This window comes from Oncorhynchus mykiss, chromosome 11 (assembly GCF_057628025.1).
Source record: "Oncorhynchus mykiss isolate SJ-2025 chromosome 11, ASM5762802v1, whole genome shotgun sequence".
In the NCBI taxonomy this organism is placed as follows: domain Eukaryota; kingdom Metazoa; phylum Chordata; class Actinopteri; order Salmoniformes; family Salmonidae; genus Oncorhynchus; species Oncorhynchus mykiss.
Window position 1 is genome coordinate 37120228 of NC_143032.1, and position 16346 is coordinate 37136573.

A 16346-nucleotide genomic window follows, 5' to 3' on the forward strand; every position below is an offset into this window, starting at 1 on the left:
GGTGTACTCCTCAATGCCATCGGAATAATCCCTGAATATTTTAGTCTGTGCTAGCAAAACAGTCCTATAGCATCTGCTTCATCTGACCACTTTCTTATTGACCGAGTCACTGGTGCTTCCTGCTTTAGTTTTTGCTTGTAAGCAGGAGTCAGGAGGATAGAAGTATGGTCATATTTGCCAAATGGAGGGCGAGGAAGAGTTTGTGTGGAGTGAAGGTGGTCTAGAGTGTTTTTTTTTTTGTTTTTTTTTTCTCCCCACCTCCACCTCTGGTTGCACATTTAACATGCTGATAGAAATTTGGTAAAACTGATTTAAGTGTACATGCATTAAAGTCCCCGGCTACCAGGAGCGCCGCCTCTGGATGAGCGTTTTCCTGTTTGCTTATGGCGGTATACAGCTCAGTGATCTTTGTGCCAGCATCAGTTTGTGTTGGTAAATAGACAGCTTTCAAGAATTTAGATGAAAACTCTCTTGGTGACTAGTGTGGTCTACAGCTTATCATGAGTTACTTTACCTCAGGTGAGCAAAACCTTGAGACTTCCTTAGATTTAGTGCACCAGCTGTTACAATATACATAGACAGCCAGCTCTTGTCTTACCAGAGGCCGCTGTTCTTTCCTGCCGAAAAAGCTTAAAACCCGCCTGCTGTATTTTATTCATGTTGTCGTTCAACCACGACTCCGTGAAACATAAGATATTCGTTTTTAATGTCCTGTTGGTAGGACATACGTGATTGTAGTTCGTCTATTTTAATTTCCATTGATTGTACGTTGGCTAATAGGACCGATGGTAAAGGGAGATTACCCGCTCGCTGCCGGATCCTTACAAGGCACCTGGACCTTGGTCCCAGATATTTGTCTCTCCTGCGAATGACGGGGATGAGGGTCTTGTCGGGCGGCTGAAGTAAATCTTTCCTGTCTGACTCGTTAAAGAAAAGGTATTCCTTCAGTACAGGGTGAGTAATCGCTGTCCTGGTATCTAGAAGCTCTTTTTGGTCATAAGACACGGTGGCAGAAACATTACGTACAAAATAAGTTACAAATAACGGGAAAAAACACGCACAATAACACAATTGGTTAAGGAATTGTAAAACGGCAGCCATCTCCAGCGCCAAATTCAATAGTTCTGTATATGCGCACTGTTGCAAATGGAGGTGTAATTCTGTTCTACCAAAGAGAACCCCTGAAGACCAACTCTTTGTTTTCAGGATGTTCCCTGTGCAACCATCCAGAATGAAGGTAAGATTTGTTTCATTCTTTTGGGGGGGGGTGGGGGGGTGTTGCCACTGTACTTACTAAAAGTAGATTTCTCTTGTACTTAAGTGCCTCATCCATTGTCATAATGTCCTCTTAATTTAATCTCTTTCCTTCCTCCCAATTGTAGATGGACTGATTTTTACCTGTGAGAAGCGCTGCCTAAAGAAGCGCTCCTGTGGCCGACACAAATGTGGCGAGCTGTGCTGTGTGGTGAGTGACAGAAAGCAGTGTGTGGCACCCAGTTTGTAAAGAACACAGTCAGGAAGTAAAAGTCATACATTAGTTACCTGAATGAATTTGGTAGTAGTTATTAGGAATGAATTGATGGCACTACAGAGGGCATCCAGATGTGCCTGCCTACTATCTAGCTGGTGTCACACTGACATATGTCCCCGCCCCATAGGGTGTGGAACACACATGCTCTCTGGTCTGTGGCTACAAGCTCAACTGTGGCCTCCACCGCTGCCAAGAGCTCTGTCACCGTGGGAACTGCCAACCCTGCTGGCAAACCAGTGAGTACCAGTCAACGTTCCCAGTGCTACTCCCAGTGGCACTGCCAACAGATGTTCACATGCCAGCAGATGCACAGATGCCTGAGTCATTTTATCCAGGCTTTGCGATTCTTTTTGGTTCAAATGGCAATGTTCCTCACCATATCTTATCTTGCTTAAGTCTAGAGCACATCCTATTTCACAGGGTAGGAAGTCCATTTACTATACCAGTGAGGGTGAATCTTAACTTCCACTTAATTTTCACTGTCTCCTATTGACATGTGTTAGTGTGATACAGTATGCTGTGTCTTGATAATTGAGATCACATGGCCCCATTAGCTAAGTAACCTGCCAGACCGGTTGTCATAGGCCACATCCCTCTGATTTCCTGCCTGTTTCCTGTGTGTAGGTTTTGATGAGCTGGCGTGCCACTGTGGGGGGACTGTCCTATTCCCCCCAATCGCCTGTGGCACCAAGCCCTTAGAGTGTAAGAACCTGTGTACCAGGAGGCACAAGTGTGACCACCAAGGTAAAGAATCAAGCTACCTCTAGAACCAAAGAAATCACTACAATTCACCTGGAAGACTGCAAGTCATATATATATATATATATATATATTAGTGCCATTTGGGATGAAACATTTCTTCGGGCTCGTCTCATACTGTCTATGTCCTCAGTGTTCCATAATTGCCACAGTGAGGAGAAGTGCCCACCCTGTACTTACCTCACTCAGAAGTGGTGCATGGGAAAGCATGAGGTAACTTTCCTGATTTTAGCCTATTGGCTGCATTGATCTAACCTTCAACCGGCTTCCCTTTGAAAGTATAGCGTGTGCCCTAAATGGCACCCTATTCCCTAAATAGTACACTCCGTTTGACCAGAGCCCTATGGGCTGTAGTCAAAAGTAGTGTCCTGTATAGGGAATAGGGTGCTATTTGGGATACTTCACCAAAGCCTTCCCCCGCAGCGAAGGAGCAACATTCCGTGCCACCTGCAGGACATCTCCTGTGGTCTGACCTGCAACAAGGTGCTGCTGTGTGACCTCCACCGCTGCCGCCGCATCTGCCACCGGGGAGAATGTCTGGCCAAAGGCGCCTGCCGCCAGCCCTGTGTGCTGCCCCGTGCCGACTGTGGCCACCCCTGCAACGCCCCTTGCCACAAGGGCACCAGTTGCCCGCGCAACACCTGCGCTGCCAAGGTACAAAAAGTTTCATGTTCAACCAACTGACTCGAGGGATTTTATCCTGGTTAAATAAAGGCTAATTAAATCAAAAATGTGGCACCTGTGCTATAGAGAGATTGCACTACATTTAGGGTGACATTCTGACTGTAAATATGTGGAAAATTTCCCCCAAAATGACCGTAGCTCTTCAAATACTCGGGCACATGGGTCAGACGTGGAGATGCAGGCAGCCGTGTTGGACAGCAGCAGTCTTCTTCTTGTGGCCAGGGTTTCATGAGTTTCCATGTCTGTCCCACAGGTGGCGCTACAGTGTGACTGCGGCCGGAGAAAGGAAACGGTAGTGTGCACGGAGGCAGCCAGTGCCCATCAGAGGTGTGCGCGCGTGTGCCCTTATGTGCCTGTACAGTAGAATCAAACAACTAACTTGCGTGCTCTAAACCAGAGTTTTCACTTATTCCATGTTCACTTTTCCGAACTTGACTGTGCATGCAGTGCCAACCAGTGGTTCCCATTATGTGTCCCTGTGCTGTAGGTATGCTGCCATTGCCATGGCCAGTAAGCTGTCTGACATGCAGCTGGGTGACTCTGTAGACATCGGTCTAATCACTAAGAAGGAGATGAAACAGGCCAAGTAAGATGGGACCAAACCTGACTCAAAGCTTATAGCATACAAAACATAGTTGTTTACCTTGTACAAAATGTGTGTGTTCCGTCTCAGGTTGGAGTGTGACGAAGGGTGTGCTGCACTGGAAAGGAACAGGTCAGTTTTTGCACAGCTGTTGTGCGCTCGCACACAGCAGGGCTCCAGACCTCAATCATTTTAGTCGCATTTTGCGACCCTTTGACTTGGCTGTACGAGATTCAATTCTTAACTGGTCGCATCGGCGCAAGCTTAACAGTCATTACATGGTCACCTCACTCAAAAGTTTCAAAACATTTTTGCTGCCTGAAAACATGATTTGGTCAAACAGTGAAGTGCTTTATCCTTACGATTCCTGTAATGCAAGTGTCTGCCAAGCCCATGTGCATGATTCACTAGGGCCTGCTGCTGTGACGAGTGAGCCGATCTCTCTCTCTCTCTCTCTCTCTCTCCGCCCGTTGTGCGCTCCGGGAATTGCTGGAAAAACACAGTTTTGGAAGCAACTACTGTTGAAACTGTCAAATAGACTATTTTACAACCGATCGCAAGAAATTGATATGGCTTTGAGATACGAAGCGTGCGAAAGTGGAATGCGCATCGGCCCTTGCGAGTGCATAGGGTAGTAGGCTACAATTGCAAAAACAATTTAGGACATTACTTTTACTGATTTAATAAATGGCTACTAGCACTGGGTATTATATTTAGTGTTAGCGATCTAATCTGGTAAGTGTTTTCACTTCCTCGTGGTGAATTGGCCCCAAAATACTTAACATATGGTTTTAGTTCACATAAAGTAGGTGAATTCATCTCCATTGAACAACATTCTGGAGTCATATTTTAAGAGTAAAATATAACCGTACCCTTTTGTCAACCCACAATTCATGACAATCACCGGATTCTTGGACATGTTAGACTAAACAACTTATTTATTGAATAGCCTAACATCTCAGTATTCTATCATACCATCTAAAGCACGGTGAATGACTTTATAAAGCGATTTACACATTTATTTTCCTATTGCTTAACGCTGTGGGGGGGGGGGGGGGGGACTTGATGTGACCAAACTGTGAGCTGGTGCTACCAACTGAAAAAGTGGCACCAGGGGAAAATGCTGGTCTGGAGCCCTGTACACAGACAGCCACTTGATAGCACATTGCTTTAGGCTGTCGAATGGATTTTTGTTTTCTTAAAATGTGCAGTCAACATCCAAGCTTTTTCCTGTTCTAGTCTTCTTTAGATCAGTGGACCTTAGTGTCTGCCCATGTTCGGTTGTGTGTATGTGTCCTGACAGGCGATTGGCTGTGGCCCTGCAGAGTTACCCTTCAGTGGACCCCTTCAACATCCGCACCTCCTCCTCCACTTATAGTGACAGCCTCCGAGGAGATGCCAGGTGGTGTACCAATACATGTAATGTATTATCCAATGCATGCCGAGAATGTTCTCAGATATTTTTGTCTTCATGTGCATGTTATGGGGATAATATTTCCCAATTTGAAGGCCAATTGATGGCACCGATGTACTTCGAGCCTACCGGTGCGCTCTGAGACACCATTTTCACATTTCATTGACGTCTTTAAAATCAAAATCACATTTTATTGGTAGCAGATGTGAATGTAGCGAAATGCTTGTGCCCCTAGTTCCGACTGTGCAGTAATATCTAACAATTTCACAACTACCTTATACACACAAGTGTAAAGGAATGAATAAGAATATGTACATATAAATATATGGATGAGCGATGGTGCGGCATAGGCAAGATGCAGTAGATGGTATAGAGTACAGTATATTCATGAGATGGGTAATATAGGGTATGTAAACATATAAAAGTGGCATTGTTTAAAGTGGCTAGTGATACATTACATCAAGATGGCAAGATGCAGTAGATGGTATAGAGTACAGTACATGCATATGAGATGAGTAATGTAGAGTATATAAACATTATATAAAGTGCATACATTTATTACATCCAATTTTTAATTGTTAAAGTGGCTAGAGATTTGAGTCAGTATGTTGGTAGCAGCCACTCAATGTTAGTGATGGCTATTTAAGTCTGATGGCCTTGAGATAGAAGCTGTTTTTCAGTCTCTCGGTCCCAACTTTGATGCACCTGTACTGATCTCACCTTCTGGATGATAGCGGGGTGAACAGGCAGTGGCTCGTGTGGTTGTTGTCCTTGATTATCTTTTTGGCCTTCCTGTGACATCAGGTGCTGTAGGTGTCCTGGAGGGCAGGTAGTTTGCCCCCGGTGATGTGTTGTGCAGACCTCACTACCCTCTGGAGAGCCTTACGGTTGTGGGTGGAGCAGTTGTCGTATCAGGTGGTGATACAGCCCGACAGGATGCACTCGATTGTGCATCTGTAGAAGTTTGTTTTTGGTGACGAGCCAAATTTCTTCAGCCTCCTGAGATTGAAGAGGTGCTGTTGCGCCTTCTTCACAACGCTGTCTGTGTGGGTGGACCAAGTCAGTTTGTTCAAGATGTGTACGCCAAGGAACTTAACTTTCCACCTTCTCCACTGCTTTATCACAACATAAAGTATTTCTTATTTTTCCAAATTTAGAAAAGATTTGAAGTTTGTCAGCGAGGTTGAAGAGGAGATCAAGAATCTGGTTGAGTTGGCCAGCAAGGTAAGGGACCAATAGACTTAGGTTGTGTGCTGAATAACACCCTATTCCTTATAATAGTGCACTACTTTTGAACAGAGCCCTATCACCTGGTCAAAAGTAGTGCACGAAATGGGGAATTGGTTGCCATTTTGAACACAGATGGGGTGAATTTAACACAGAATTAAAGCACAGGGACAAGAATAAACACACGCCTCCTTGGCATGAAATGTCACCCCCCACTTAAATTGAGTACAGCGTGTATTATTTAAGAGCAGTTAGATGAGATGGTGGTGGATTTAAATACTTTATACAGGGCCAGCATTTCCCTATACATGACTGGGTTTCCCTAAACCACTACCAGCTTACTAGAGGACCTTCAGTTTGCGTAGTCTGCATTTAGCTAAAAGCTTCTGGTCCCCTTAGTTGAAGGAGTGCAGGAAAGACTTGAAGTATTTGAATGTCCTTGGGTATTACGATGGGTATTGATGATGATCGCTAAAGGTTCGATTTGTCGGTTATCCCTTTTGGTTCTGAACATTGGGAAATACTAATTTAGTCAGCATAATGTCCAGTGAATTCAGCTACGGTAGCTTGCGATGTTTATTAGGACATTTATTTAAACCTTAAATCAAATGGGGACTCGGAACAATCTTTCATAGTGGAAACATGAAGTCTTGAGTGACGTGTGTGTGTGTGTGTAACCTGTTTTCAGGGTAAACTGTCCAAGAGGAGCCACTGCTTCCCCCCAATGAACAGAGAGCACAGGAAGATAGTCCACGAGCTGGCTGAGGTCTACAACGTAGAGAGCGTGAGCTACGACAGCGAACCCAAACGCAACGTGGTTATCACCGCCATCAGGTAACGCCTCCACATGCGCGTTACAATCTATGACGATCTCAAAATAGATGCATGTTGTAGCTTCAAAAATACTTTGTAATTACTGTCTGTGCAACAGTATCAGCTGGGTATATTTTGTATGAAGGGATGTGTATTGTGAACAATTCAGACAGTGCTGTGCCTCTGCTATTCTGAGGATATGTTGTAACTGTACTTTTTGCTGTGTGCAGGGGGAAGTCTGCCTGTCCTAACTCAACACTGACGTCCCTGATAGAGAGAGATATAGGAGTCTCAAGGGCTCCCCCACCCATTGCACATATCAAACAACATAGCAAGTAGGCATGCATCTTTGCACTCACACATTGAAATCATTTATAATGTATTTATAAAGCCCTTCTTACATCAGCTGATGTCACAAAGTGTTGTACAGAGACCCATCCTAAAACCCCAAACCGCAACCAATGCAGGTGTAGAAACACGGTGGCTAGGAAAAACTCCCTAGAAAGGCCAGAACCTAGGAAGAAACCTAGAGGAACCAGGCTATGAGGGCTGGCCAGTCCTCTTCTGGCTGTGCCAGGTGGAGATAACAGAATATGGCCAAGATGTTCAAATGTTCATAAATGACCAGCATGGTCAAATAATAATAATCACGTGGTTGGCGAGGGTGCAGCAAGCCAGCACCTCTGGAGTAAATGTCAGTTGGCTTTTCATAGCCGATCATTAAGAGTATCTCTACCACTCCTGCTTACTCTAGAGAGTTGAAAACAGCAGGTCTGGGACAGGTAGCACGTCCGGTGAACAGGTCAGGGTTCCATAGCTGCATGCAGAACAGTTGAAACTGGAGCAGCAGCATGGCCAGGTGGACTGGGGACAGCAAGGAGTCATCATGCCAGGTAGTCCTGAGGCATGGTCCTAGGGCTCAGTTCCTCTGAAAGAGAAAGAGAAAATTAGAGAGAGCATACTTACATTCACACAGGACACTGGATAAGATTGGAGAAATACTCCAGATATAACAGACTGACCCTAGCCCCCGACACACAAACTTCTGCAGCATAAATACTGGAGGCTGAGACAGGAGGGGTCTGGAGACACTGTGGCCCCATCCGACGATACCCCCGAACAGGGCCAAACAGGCAGGATATAACCCCACCCACTTTGCCAAAGCACAGTCCCCACACCACTAGAGGGATATCTTCAACCACCAACTTACCATTCTAAGACGAGGCCGAATATAGCCCACAAAGATCTCTGCCACGCACAACCCAAGGGGGGGCGCCAACCCAGACAGGAAGATCACATCAGTGACTCAACCCACTCAAGTGACGCACCTCTCCTAGGGACGGTATGAAAGAGCCCCAGTAAGCCAGTGACTCAGCCCCTGTAATAGGGTTAGAGGCAGAGAACCCCAGTGGAGAGAGGGGAACCGGCCAGGCAGAGACGGCAAGGGTGGTTCGTCGCTCCAGTACCTTTTCGTTCACCTTCACACTCCTGGGCCAGACTACACTCAATCATAGAACCTACTGAAGAGATGAGTCTTCAGTAAATACTTAAAGGTCGAGACCGAGTCTGCGTCTCTCACATGGGTAGGCAGACCATTCCATAAAAAATGGAGCTCTGTAGGAGAAAGCCCTGCCTCCAGCTGTTTGCTTAGAAATTCTAGGGACATTAAGGAGGTCTGCGTCTTGTGACCGTAGCGTACGTGTAGGTATGTACGGCAGGACCAAATTGGAAAGATGGGTAGGAGAAAGCCCATCTAATGCTTTGTAGGTTAGCAGTAAAACCTTTGAAATCAGTCCTAGCCTTAACAGGAAGCCAGTTTAGAGAAGCTAGCACTGGAGTAATATGATACATTTTTTGGGTTGTAGTCAAGTTTCTACCAGCCATGTTTAGCACTAACTGAAGTTTATTTAGTGCTTTATCCGGGTCGCCGGAAAGTAGAGCATTGCAGTAGTCTAACCTAGAAGTGACAAAAGCATGGATACATTTTTCTGCATAATTTCTTGACAAAGTTTCTGATTTTTGGAATGTTGGAGATGGAAAAAAGCTGTCCTTGAAACAGTCTTGATATGTTTGTCAAAAGAGAGTTCAGGGCCCAGAGTAACTCCGAGGTCCTTCAATTTTATTTGAGACGACTGTACAACCAATATTATTTGTCAGATTCAACAGAAGATCTTTGTTTCTTGGGACCTAGAACAAGCATCTCTGTTTTGTCCGAGTTTAAAAGTAGACCATTTGCAGCCATCCACTTCCTTATGTCTGAAACACAGGGTTCCAGGGAGGGCAATTTTGGGCTTCACCGTGTTTCATCAATGTACAGCTGTGTGTCATCCGCATAGCAGTGAAAGTTAACATTGTTTATATATATATATATATATATATATATATATATATATATATATATATATATATATATATATATATATATACACTGCTCAAAAAAATAAAGGGAACACTTAAACAACACAATGTAACTCCAAGTCAATCACACTTCTGTGAAATCAAACTGTCCACGTAGGAAGCAGGCCAGTACATCAGGAGACGTGGAGGAGGCCGTAGGAGGGCAACAACCCAGCAGCAGGACCGCTACCTCCGCCTTTGTGCAACGAGGAGCAGGAGAAGCACTGCCAGAGCCCTGCAAAATGACCTCCAGCAGGCCACAAATGTGCATGTGTCTGCTCAAACGGTCAGAAACAGACTCCGTGAGGGTGGTATGAGGGCACGACGTCCACAGGTGGGGTTGTGCTTACAGCCCAACACCATGCAGGACGTTTGGCATTTGCCAGAGAACACCAAGATTGGCAAATTCGCCACTGGCGAACTGTGCTCTTCACAGATGAAAGCAGGTTCACACTGAGCACGTGACAGATGTGACAGAGCCTGGAGACGCCGTGGAGAACGTTCTGCTGCCTGCAACATCCTCCAGCATGACCGGTTTGGCGGTGGGTCAGTCATGGTGTGGGCTGGCATTTCTTTGGGGGACCGCACAGCCCTCCATGTGCTCGCCAGAGGTAGCCTGACTGCCATTAGGTACCAAGATGAGATCCTCAGACCCCTTGTGAGACCATATGCTGGTGCGGTTGGCCCTGGGTTCCTCTTAATTCAAGACAATGCTAGACCTCATGTGGCTGGAGTGTGTCAGCAGTTCCTGCAAGAGGAAGGCATTGATGCTATGGATGGCCCGCCCGTTCCCCAGACCTGAATCCAATTGAGCACATCTGAACATCATGTCTCGCTCCATCCACCAACCGCCACTTTGCACCACAGACTGTCCAGGAGTTGGCGGATGCTTTAGTCCAGGTCTGGGAGGAGATCCCTCAGGAGACCATCCGCCACCTCATCAGGAGCATGCCCAGGCGTTGTAGGGAGGTCATACAGGCACGTGGAGGCCACACACACTACTGAGCCTCATTTTGACTTGTTTTAAGGACATTACATCAAAGTTGGATCAGCCTGTAGTGTGGTTTTCCACTTTAATTTTGAGTGTGACTCCAAATCCAGACCTCCATGGGTTGATAAATTTGATTTCCATTGATCATTTTTGTGTGATTTTGTTGTCAGCACATTCAACTATGTGAAGAAAAAAGTATTTAATAAGAATATTTCATTCATTCAGATCTAGGATGTGTTATTTTAGTGTTCCTTTAATTTTTTTGGAGCAGTGTATATAGTGAAAACAATAGTGATCCTAAAACGGAACCTTGAGGAAACACCGATATTTACAGTTGATTTGTCAACTGTCAGAGGACAAACCATCCACAGAGACCAACTGATATCTTTCCGACAGATCAGATCTAACCCAGGCCAGAACTTGTCCATGTAGACCAATTTGGGTTTCCAATATCTCCAAAAGAATGTGGTGATTGATGGTATCGAAAGCAGCACTAAGGTCTAGGAGCATGAGAACAGATGCAGGGCCTCGGTCTGATGCCATTAAAAGGTCATTTACCACCTTCACAAGTGCAGTCTCAGTGCTATTATGGGGTCTAAAACCAGACTGAAGCGTTTCATATACTTTGTTTGTCTTCAGGAAGCCAGTGAGTTGCTGTGCAACAGCTTTTTAATTTTTTTTGAGAGGAATGGAAGATTCGATATAGGCCAATTTAGTTAGTTATATTTTCTGGGTCAATGTTTGGCCTCGAGAGGCTTTATTACTGCCACTTTTAGTGAGTTTGTTACACATCCAGTGAATAGAGAACTGTTTATTATGTTCAACAAATGAGGGCCAAGCACAGGAAGCAGCTCTTTCAGTAGTTTAGTTGGAATAGGGTCCAGTATGCAGCTTGAAGGTTTAGAGGCCATGATTATTTTATCAATGTGTCAAGAGTTGTGCAGACTCAGGACAACTGAGCTTTGGAGGAATACACAGATTTAAAGAGGAGTCCGTAATTTGCTTTCTAATGATCATGATCTTTTCCTCAAAGAAGTTCATGAATTTATTACTGCTGAAGTGAAAGCCATCCTTTCTTGGGGAATGCTGCTTTTTAGTTAGCTTTGCGACTGTATCAAAAATACATTTTGGATTGTTCTTATTTTCCTCTAAGTTGGAAAAAATAAGATGATTGAGCAGCAGTGAGGGCCCTTCGATACTGCACGGTACTGTCTTTCCAAGCTAGTCTGAAGAATTCCAGTTTGGTGTCGCCCCATTTCCGTTCGAATTTTCTGGAAGCTTGCTTCAGAGCTTGGGTATATTCTGTATACCAGGGAGCTAGTTTCTTATGACACATGTTTGTTTTTAGGGGTGTGACTGCATCTAGGGTATTATGCAAGGTTAAATTGAGTTCCTCAGTTAGGTGGTTAACTGATTTTTGTACTCTGACATCCTTGGGTAGGCAGAGGGAGTATGGAAGGGCATCTAGGAATCTTTGGGTTATCTGAGAATTTATTGGACAACTTTTGATGATCCTTTGTTGGGGTCTGAGCAGATTATTTGTTGCGATTGCAAACGTAATAAATGGTGGTCCGATAGTTTAGGATTATAAGGAAAAACATTAAGATCCACAACATTTATTCCACGGGACAAAACTAGGTCCAGAGTATGACTGTGGCAGTGAGTAGGTCCGGAGACATGTTGGACTAAACCCACTGAGTCGATGATGGCTCTGAAAGCCTTTTGGAGTGCGTCTGTGGACTTCAAAAATTTGAATATCATCTGCCATGACAACAAGGTCCGATAAGAACTCAGTGAGGAACGCTGTATATGGCCCAGGAGGCCTGGATTTCATGACTAGAAGCTCAAGACAATGTGTTTTCTTTTTTGGTAAATTGAAATTTGCTTTCATAAATGTTAGCAACACCCCCGGCATTGCAGGATGCGCGCGGGAGGGATATGGTCACTAGTGTAACCAGGAGGTGAGGCCTCATTTAAACACAGTAAATTCATCAGGCTTAAGCCATGTTTCAGTCAGGCCAATCACATCAAGATTATGATCAGTGATTAGTTCATTGACTATAACTGCCTTGGAAGCGAGGAATCTAACATTAAGTAGCCCTATTTTGAGATGAGGTATCACAATCTCTTTCAATAATGGCAGGAATGGAGGAGGTCTTTATTCCAGTGAGATTGCTAAGGCGAACACCGCCAAGGTTTAGTTTTTTCCAACCTAGGTCGAGGTACAGACAAGGTCTCAATGGGGATAGCTGAGCTGACTACACTGACTGTGCTGGTGGCAGACTCCACTAAGCTGGCAGGCTGGGTAAGAGGGTGCAGGCCAGGCAGCAGGCTATCTCATTGTGGAGTTAGAGCCCTGTCTATGTTCGTAGATAAGATGAGCCCTTCAGCTAGGATGGAGTCCGTCACTCCTCAGCAGGCCAGGCTTGGTCCTGTTTGGGGGTGATTCCCAGAAAGCGGGCCAATTATCTACAAATTCTATATTTTGGGAGGGGTAGAAAAGTTTTCAACCAGTGATTGAGTTGTGAGACTCTGCTGTAGAGCTCATCACTTCCCCCTAACTGGGAGGGGGCCAGAGAAGTACTCGATGCCGACACATCTTTCTAGCTGATTTACATGCTGAAGCTATGTTGTGCTTTGTGACCTCTGACTGTTTCATCCTAACATCGTTGGTGCCGACATGGATAAAAATATCCCTATACTCTCTCCTCTCGCCAGTTTTAACTTTAGCCAGCAACATCTTCAGATTAGCCTTAACGCCGGTAGCCCTGCCCCCTGGTAAACAGTGTATGATCGCTGGATGATTTGTTTTTAAGTCTAATACTGCGGGTAATGGAGTCGCCAATGACTAGGATTTTCAATGAACGACTCCTCACTCCACACACTGAAAGACTCCTCACACATACAGGCCTAAATTGGAACTGAGGACATGGGCCCGAATTGGACCTTAGTTTGTAGGCTCTCAATGTCCCAATGACTTGTAGCTATCCAGCTACAGCTAGTTAACTGTGGTTCTTGTTTTTGTCATCAGGACTGATGGTGTGAGCAGCTGGTCCAAGGCAGTCAAAGAAGAGCCGGCAATCGACTACTTCGATGTCCAGGATTAATAAAGGCCCAAAACAAGCAAACCTTGACGTAATAATACTAAATAATGTATCTGCTGCTCCAAGATGGTCTGAAATCTGTAATGCCATCTCACCTCATTTGTTGTGCTTGTCTTCAAGAGAAAATATCACTGCAGTACTATTTTAGTTTTGTAACCAAGTAAAAAGTGTTTAACTGCCATATGCAAATAGCATGAGCAAATCTCCAGACTTTGAAAATAATCATGGATTGCATTTGAATAGTTAACAATTTTCACTAGTTCCTAAAGTGCAACTGTTGTATTTGACGAGGGGACACGCAATACCTTATTTCAATAAAGCAATGTTTCAATAGTGTTGATACTTGACTTACCAATATAATGCAGAGAACCTGTATTGACATTGTTACAAATGCTATAAAATAAAACCACAAGATAATACATAATATAATAATCAGGTATTTTTTTTATGAAAGGCTCATTACGTTCTGTAAGGTTCTTTAAAGTTTGTTTGGGTTCTTTTGGCCATGATCAATTAGGTTGCATTTAACTATCAACATTATGATGCACAGGTGATGAAAGGGGCTGTATCATACAGACCATATATATTTTCTGAACAAAAAAATAAACGCAACATGTGAAGTGTTGGTCCCATGTTTCATGTGCTGAAATAAAATAACCCAGAAATGTTCCATAGGCACAAAGTGTATTTCTCTCAAATGTTGTGCACAAATTTGTTTACATCCCTATTCGTGAGCATTTCTCCTTTTCCAAGATAACCCATCCACCTGACCGGCATGGCATATCAAGAAGCTGATTAAACAGTGTGGTCATTACACGGGTGCACCTTGTGCTGGGGACAATAAAAGGCCTCTCTAAAATGGTCTGTTTTGTCACACAACCCAATGCCAAAGATGTCTTTAAGTTTTGAGAGAATGTCCACCAGAGCTGTTGCCAGATAGTTCAATGTTCATTTCTCTACCATAAGCTGCCTCCAACGTCGTCGTTTAAGAGAATTTGGCAGTATGTCCAACCGGCCTATGTCCAACAACCACAGACCAAGTAATCATGCCAGCCCAGGACCTCCACAATCTGACTATTTCTGTCTGTAATAAGTATTTCTGTCTGTAATAAAGCCCTTTTGTGGGGAAAAACTCCTGATTGGCTGGACCTAGCTCCCCAGGTCCATCCATGGCTGCGCCCTGCCCATTCATGAAAAATACATAGATTAGGGCATAATTTATTTAAATTGACTGATTTCCTTATATGAATTGGAACTCGGTAAAATCGTTGAAGTATAATTTCCCACTGCATCATGACGCGCTACAGACAGCTCGTCATCCTTTGTGCCCTTTTCATTAAACCATTTGCATTAAGAGACTAATATTCTCTAACGGTTTACACATCTTGTGAAATATTTTAGTGGGCAGACAGTGTGTGTGTCAACGGTAGAAGCGGTAATTTGATGACACTCCCTGCTAGTCGCAAATGTTTATAATATTTTATCTCTAGCAGAACCCGCGCCTGCGCTTCTTGAAACGAACTAAGCTTCACCAGACCCCGCTCCATCCCCGAGACTGCGTCCCCTCCCCTACTGTGTCTACAGTTGCCGATGTACCAGTCTACCTAATGGGGGAGTGATCGAGTAGCCGTGTGGAAGTTGAGGAGTGAACACCGCACAGATCTTCAGGAACATTATTTCAGTTTGCTTGGGAGTGCACAGACTGGATCTCAGCAATGGAGAGAAAGGTAAGAGTTGTGCCCGCAGCACACTTTTTGTTGTATTGTCTTGACATCTGTTTTCTGTTATACTATGTGCTCACCCTGCATAGTGAGAATAATTTATTTTCCACCATTATAGAACTCCATTCCGCGCTGCCAAGCCCACGGCACCAGAAGGCATATTGCCAACCGGATTAGTGCGCACAGTAGTTTTCGACTGGGTCTAGTTTATTGTGTATCTGAAAATCTTTTCTTATGATGAATTGTTTAATCTACCCTTTCATTTCCATCTTTAATCCACGAAAAGCCTATGTTTGTATGTTATTGATTGACAATCCTGCCGCATGTAACCAAGTTGAAAATATGGGTGTACGTGTATGCATCATCATTATACAGCAGGCCAGGCTATACAATAATTGCACCTCACCCCGCCTTAGTCTCGAAAACCCGACTGACTATAGGCAACACAGTGGCTACGTTCAGGTTTTTCAAGACTACTCACCCCTCCCTTGAACCTCCACCCCTCGCCGTTTTCAACCACTGCAGACACGGCCGGCTTGTTAACCTTGACTTGTGTGAGAAGCAGACACTTGATTAGAAATAAGGTGAATGCACACTGGACGAGACAACACTCCCCTTCTCTGTTTGACGCATGTAGAACAACAAACGTGTGAAATGACTCTCATTCACTGCTCTCTTCTGCCTGTGCCCTATGGCTAAGAATTAGACTAGATGAAATTGACATGGACTTGAGCCTATTTGTTGTATGACTATAATTCCCACTTTACATCAAGTGTCCTAAAACCTATTTAATAGTTAGTTTGTAGGTTGTGTAATTATTCAACACAAATAATTATATAATAAAGGCCGAAGCAGCCGTTTTTATATCAAATCATTTCCGGCTAACAATGAAGTACCTTGCTGTAATAGTTTTACATTAAAATTGGCAAAAATAGCTTTTTAACTAAACTATTTCTGAAAGCAAGAATTTAGCTAGGACTGTCTGAGAGGGGAAGGGAAAAGTGAAAACTGTTATTGGCAGAGAGGTTTAGCACTATCTCTGTTATTGATTTATTAGCCAATTTACTGCATGGTGATGTCACCAGGCATGCTGAAACTCCTGCCCATGCAAACCACAACAGA

The 16346-nt window shown here is 44.2% G+C and overlaps 2 protein-coding genes across 16 annotated transcripts in view; both read left to right on the forward strand.

Annotated features, from left to right (window-relative positions):
* The window catches only part of LOC110535646 (transcriptional repressor NF-X1), a 30403-nt gene extending 16280 nt beyond the window's left edge, over positions 1–14123 (forward strand). The window contains exons 11-24 of one of the 3 annotated variants that reach the window (XR_005034621.2): positions 1207–1237; positions 1383–1465; positions 1659–1767; positions 2156–2275; positions 2424–2503; positions 2714–2944; positions 3228–3301; positions 3462–3560; positions 3648–3689; positions 4861–4976; positions 6129–6195; positions 6887–7032; positions 7242–7346; positions 13431–14123. Coding sequence is in view for 1 of the 3 variants with exons in the window: in XM_036935379.2 (XP_036791274.2) it covers positions 1207–1237; positions 1383–1465; positions 1659–1767; positions 2156–2275; positions 2424–2503; positions 2714–2944; positions 3228–3301; positions 3462–3560; positions 3648–3689; positions 4861–4959; positions 6129–6195; positions 6887–7032; positions 7242–7346; positions 13431–13506 (1362 nt within the window). In the remaining 2 variants the exon portion in view is untranslated. The remainder of the gene's footprint in view (positions 1–1206; positions 1238–1382; positions 1466–1658; positions 1768–2155; positions 2276–2423; positions 2504–2713; positions 2945–3227; positions 3302–3461; positions 3561–3647; positions 3690–4860; positions 4977–6128; positions 6196–6886; positions 7033–7241; positions 7347–13430) is intronic. The other 2 variants (XM_036935379.2, XR_016484464.1) reach the window with 2 other exon arrangements.
* Positions 14124–14732: 609 nt separating this feature from the next.
* The window catches only part of LOC110535649 (SWI/SNF-related matrix-associated actin-dependent regulator of chromatin subfamily D member 3), a 93163-nt gene continuing 91549 nt past the window's right edge, over positions 14733–16346 (forward strand). For 12 of the 13 annotated variants that reach the window (XM_021620765.3, XM_090189990.1, XM_090189991.1 and 9 more), the window contains exon 1: positions 14976–15230. In XM_021620765.3, the coding sequence (XP_021476440.1) occupies positions 15219–15230 (12 nt within the window). In that variant the 5' untranslated portion in view covers positions 14976–15218. Of the gene's footprint in view, positions 15231–16346 lie in introns of all 13 variants that reach the window. The other variant, XM_090190004.1, reaches the window with a different exon arrangement.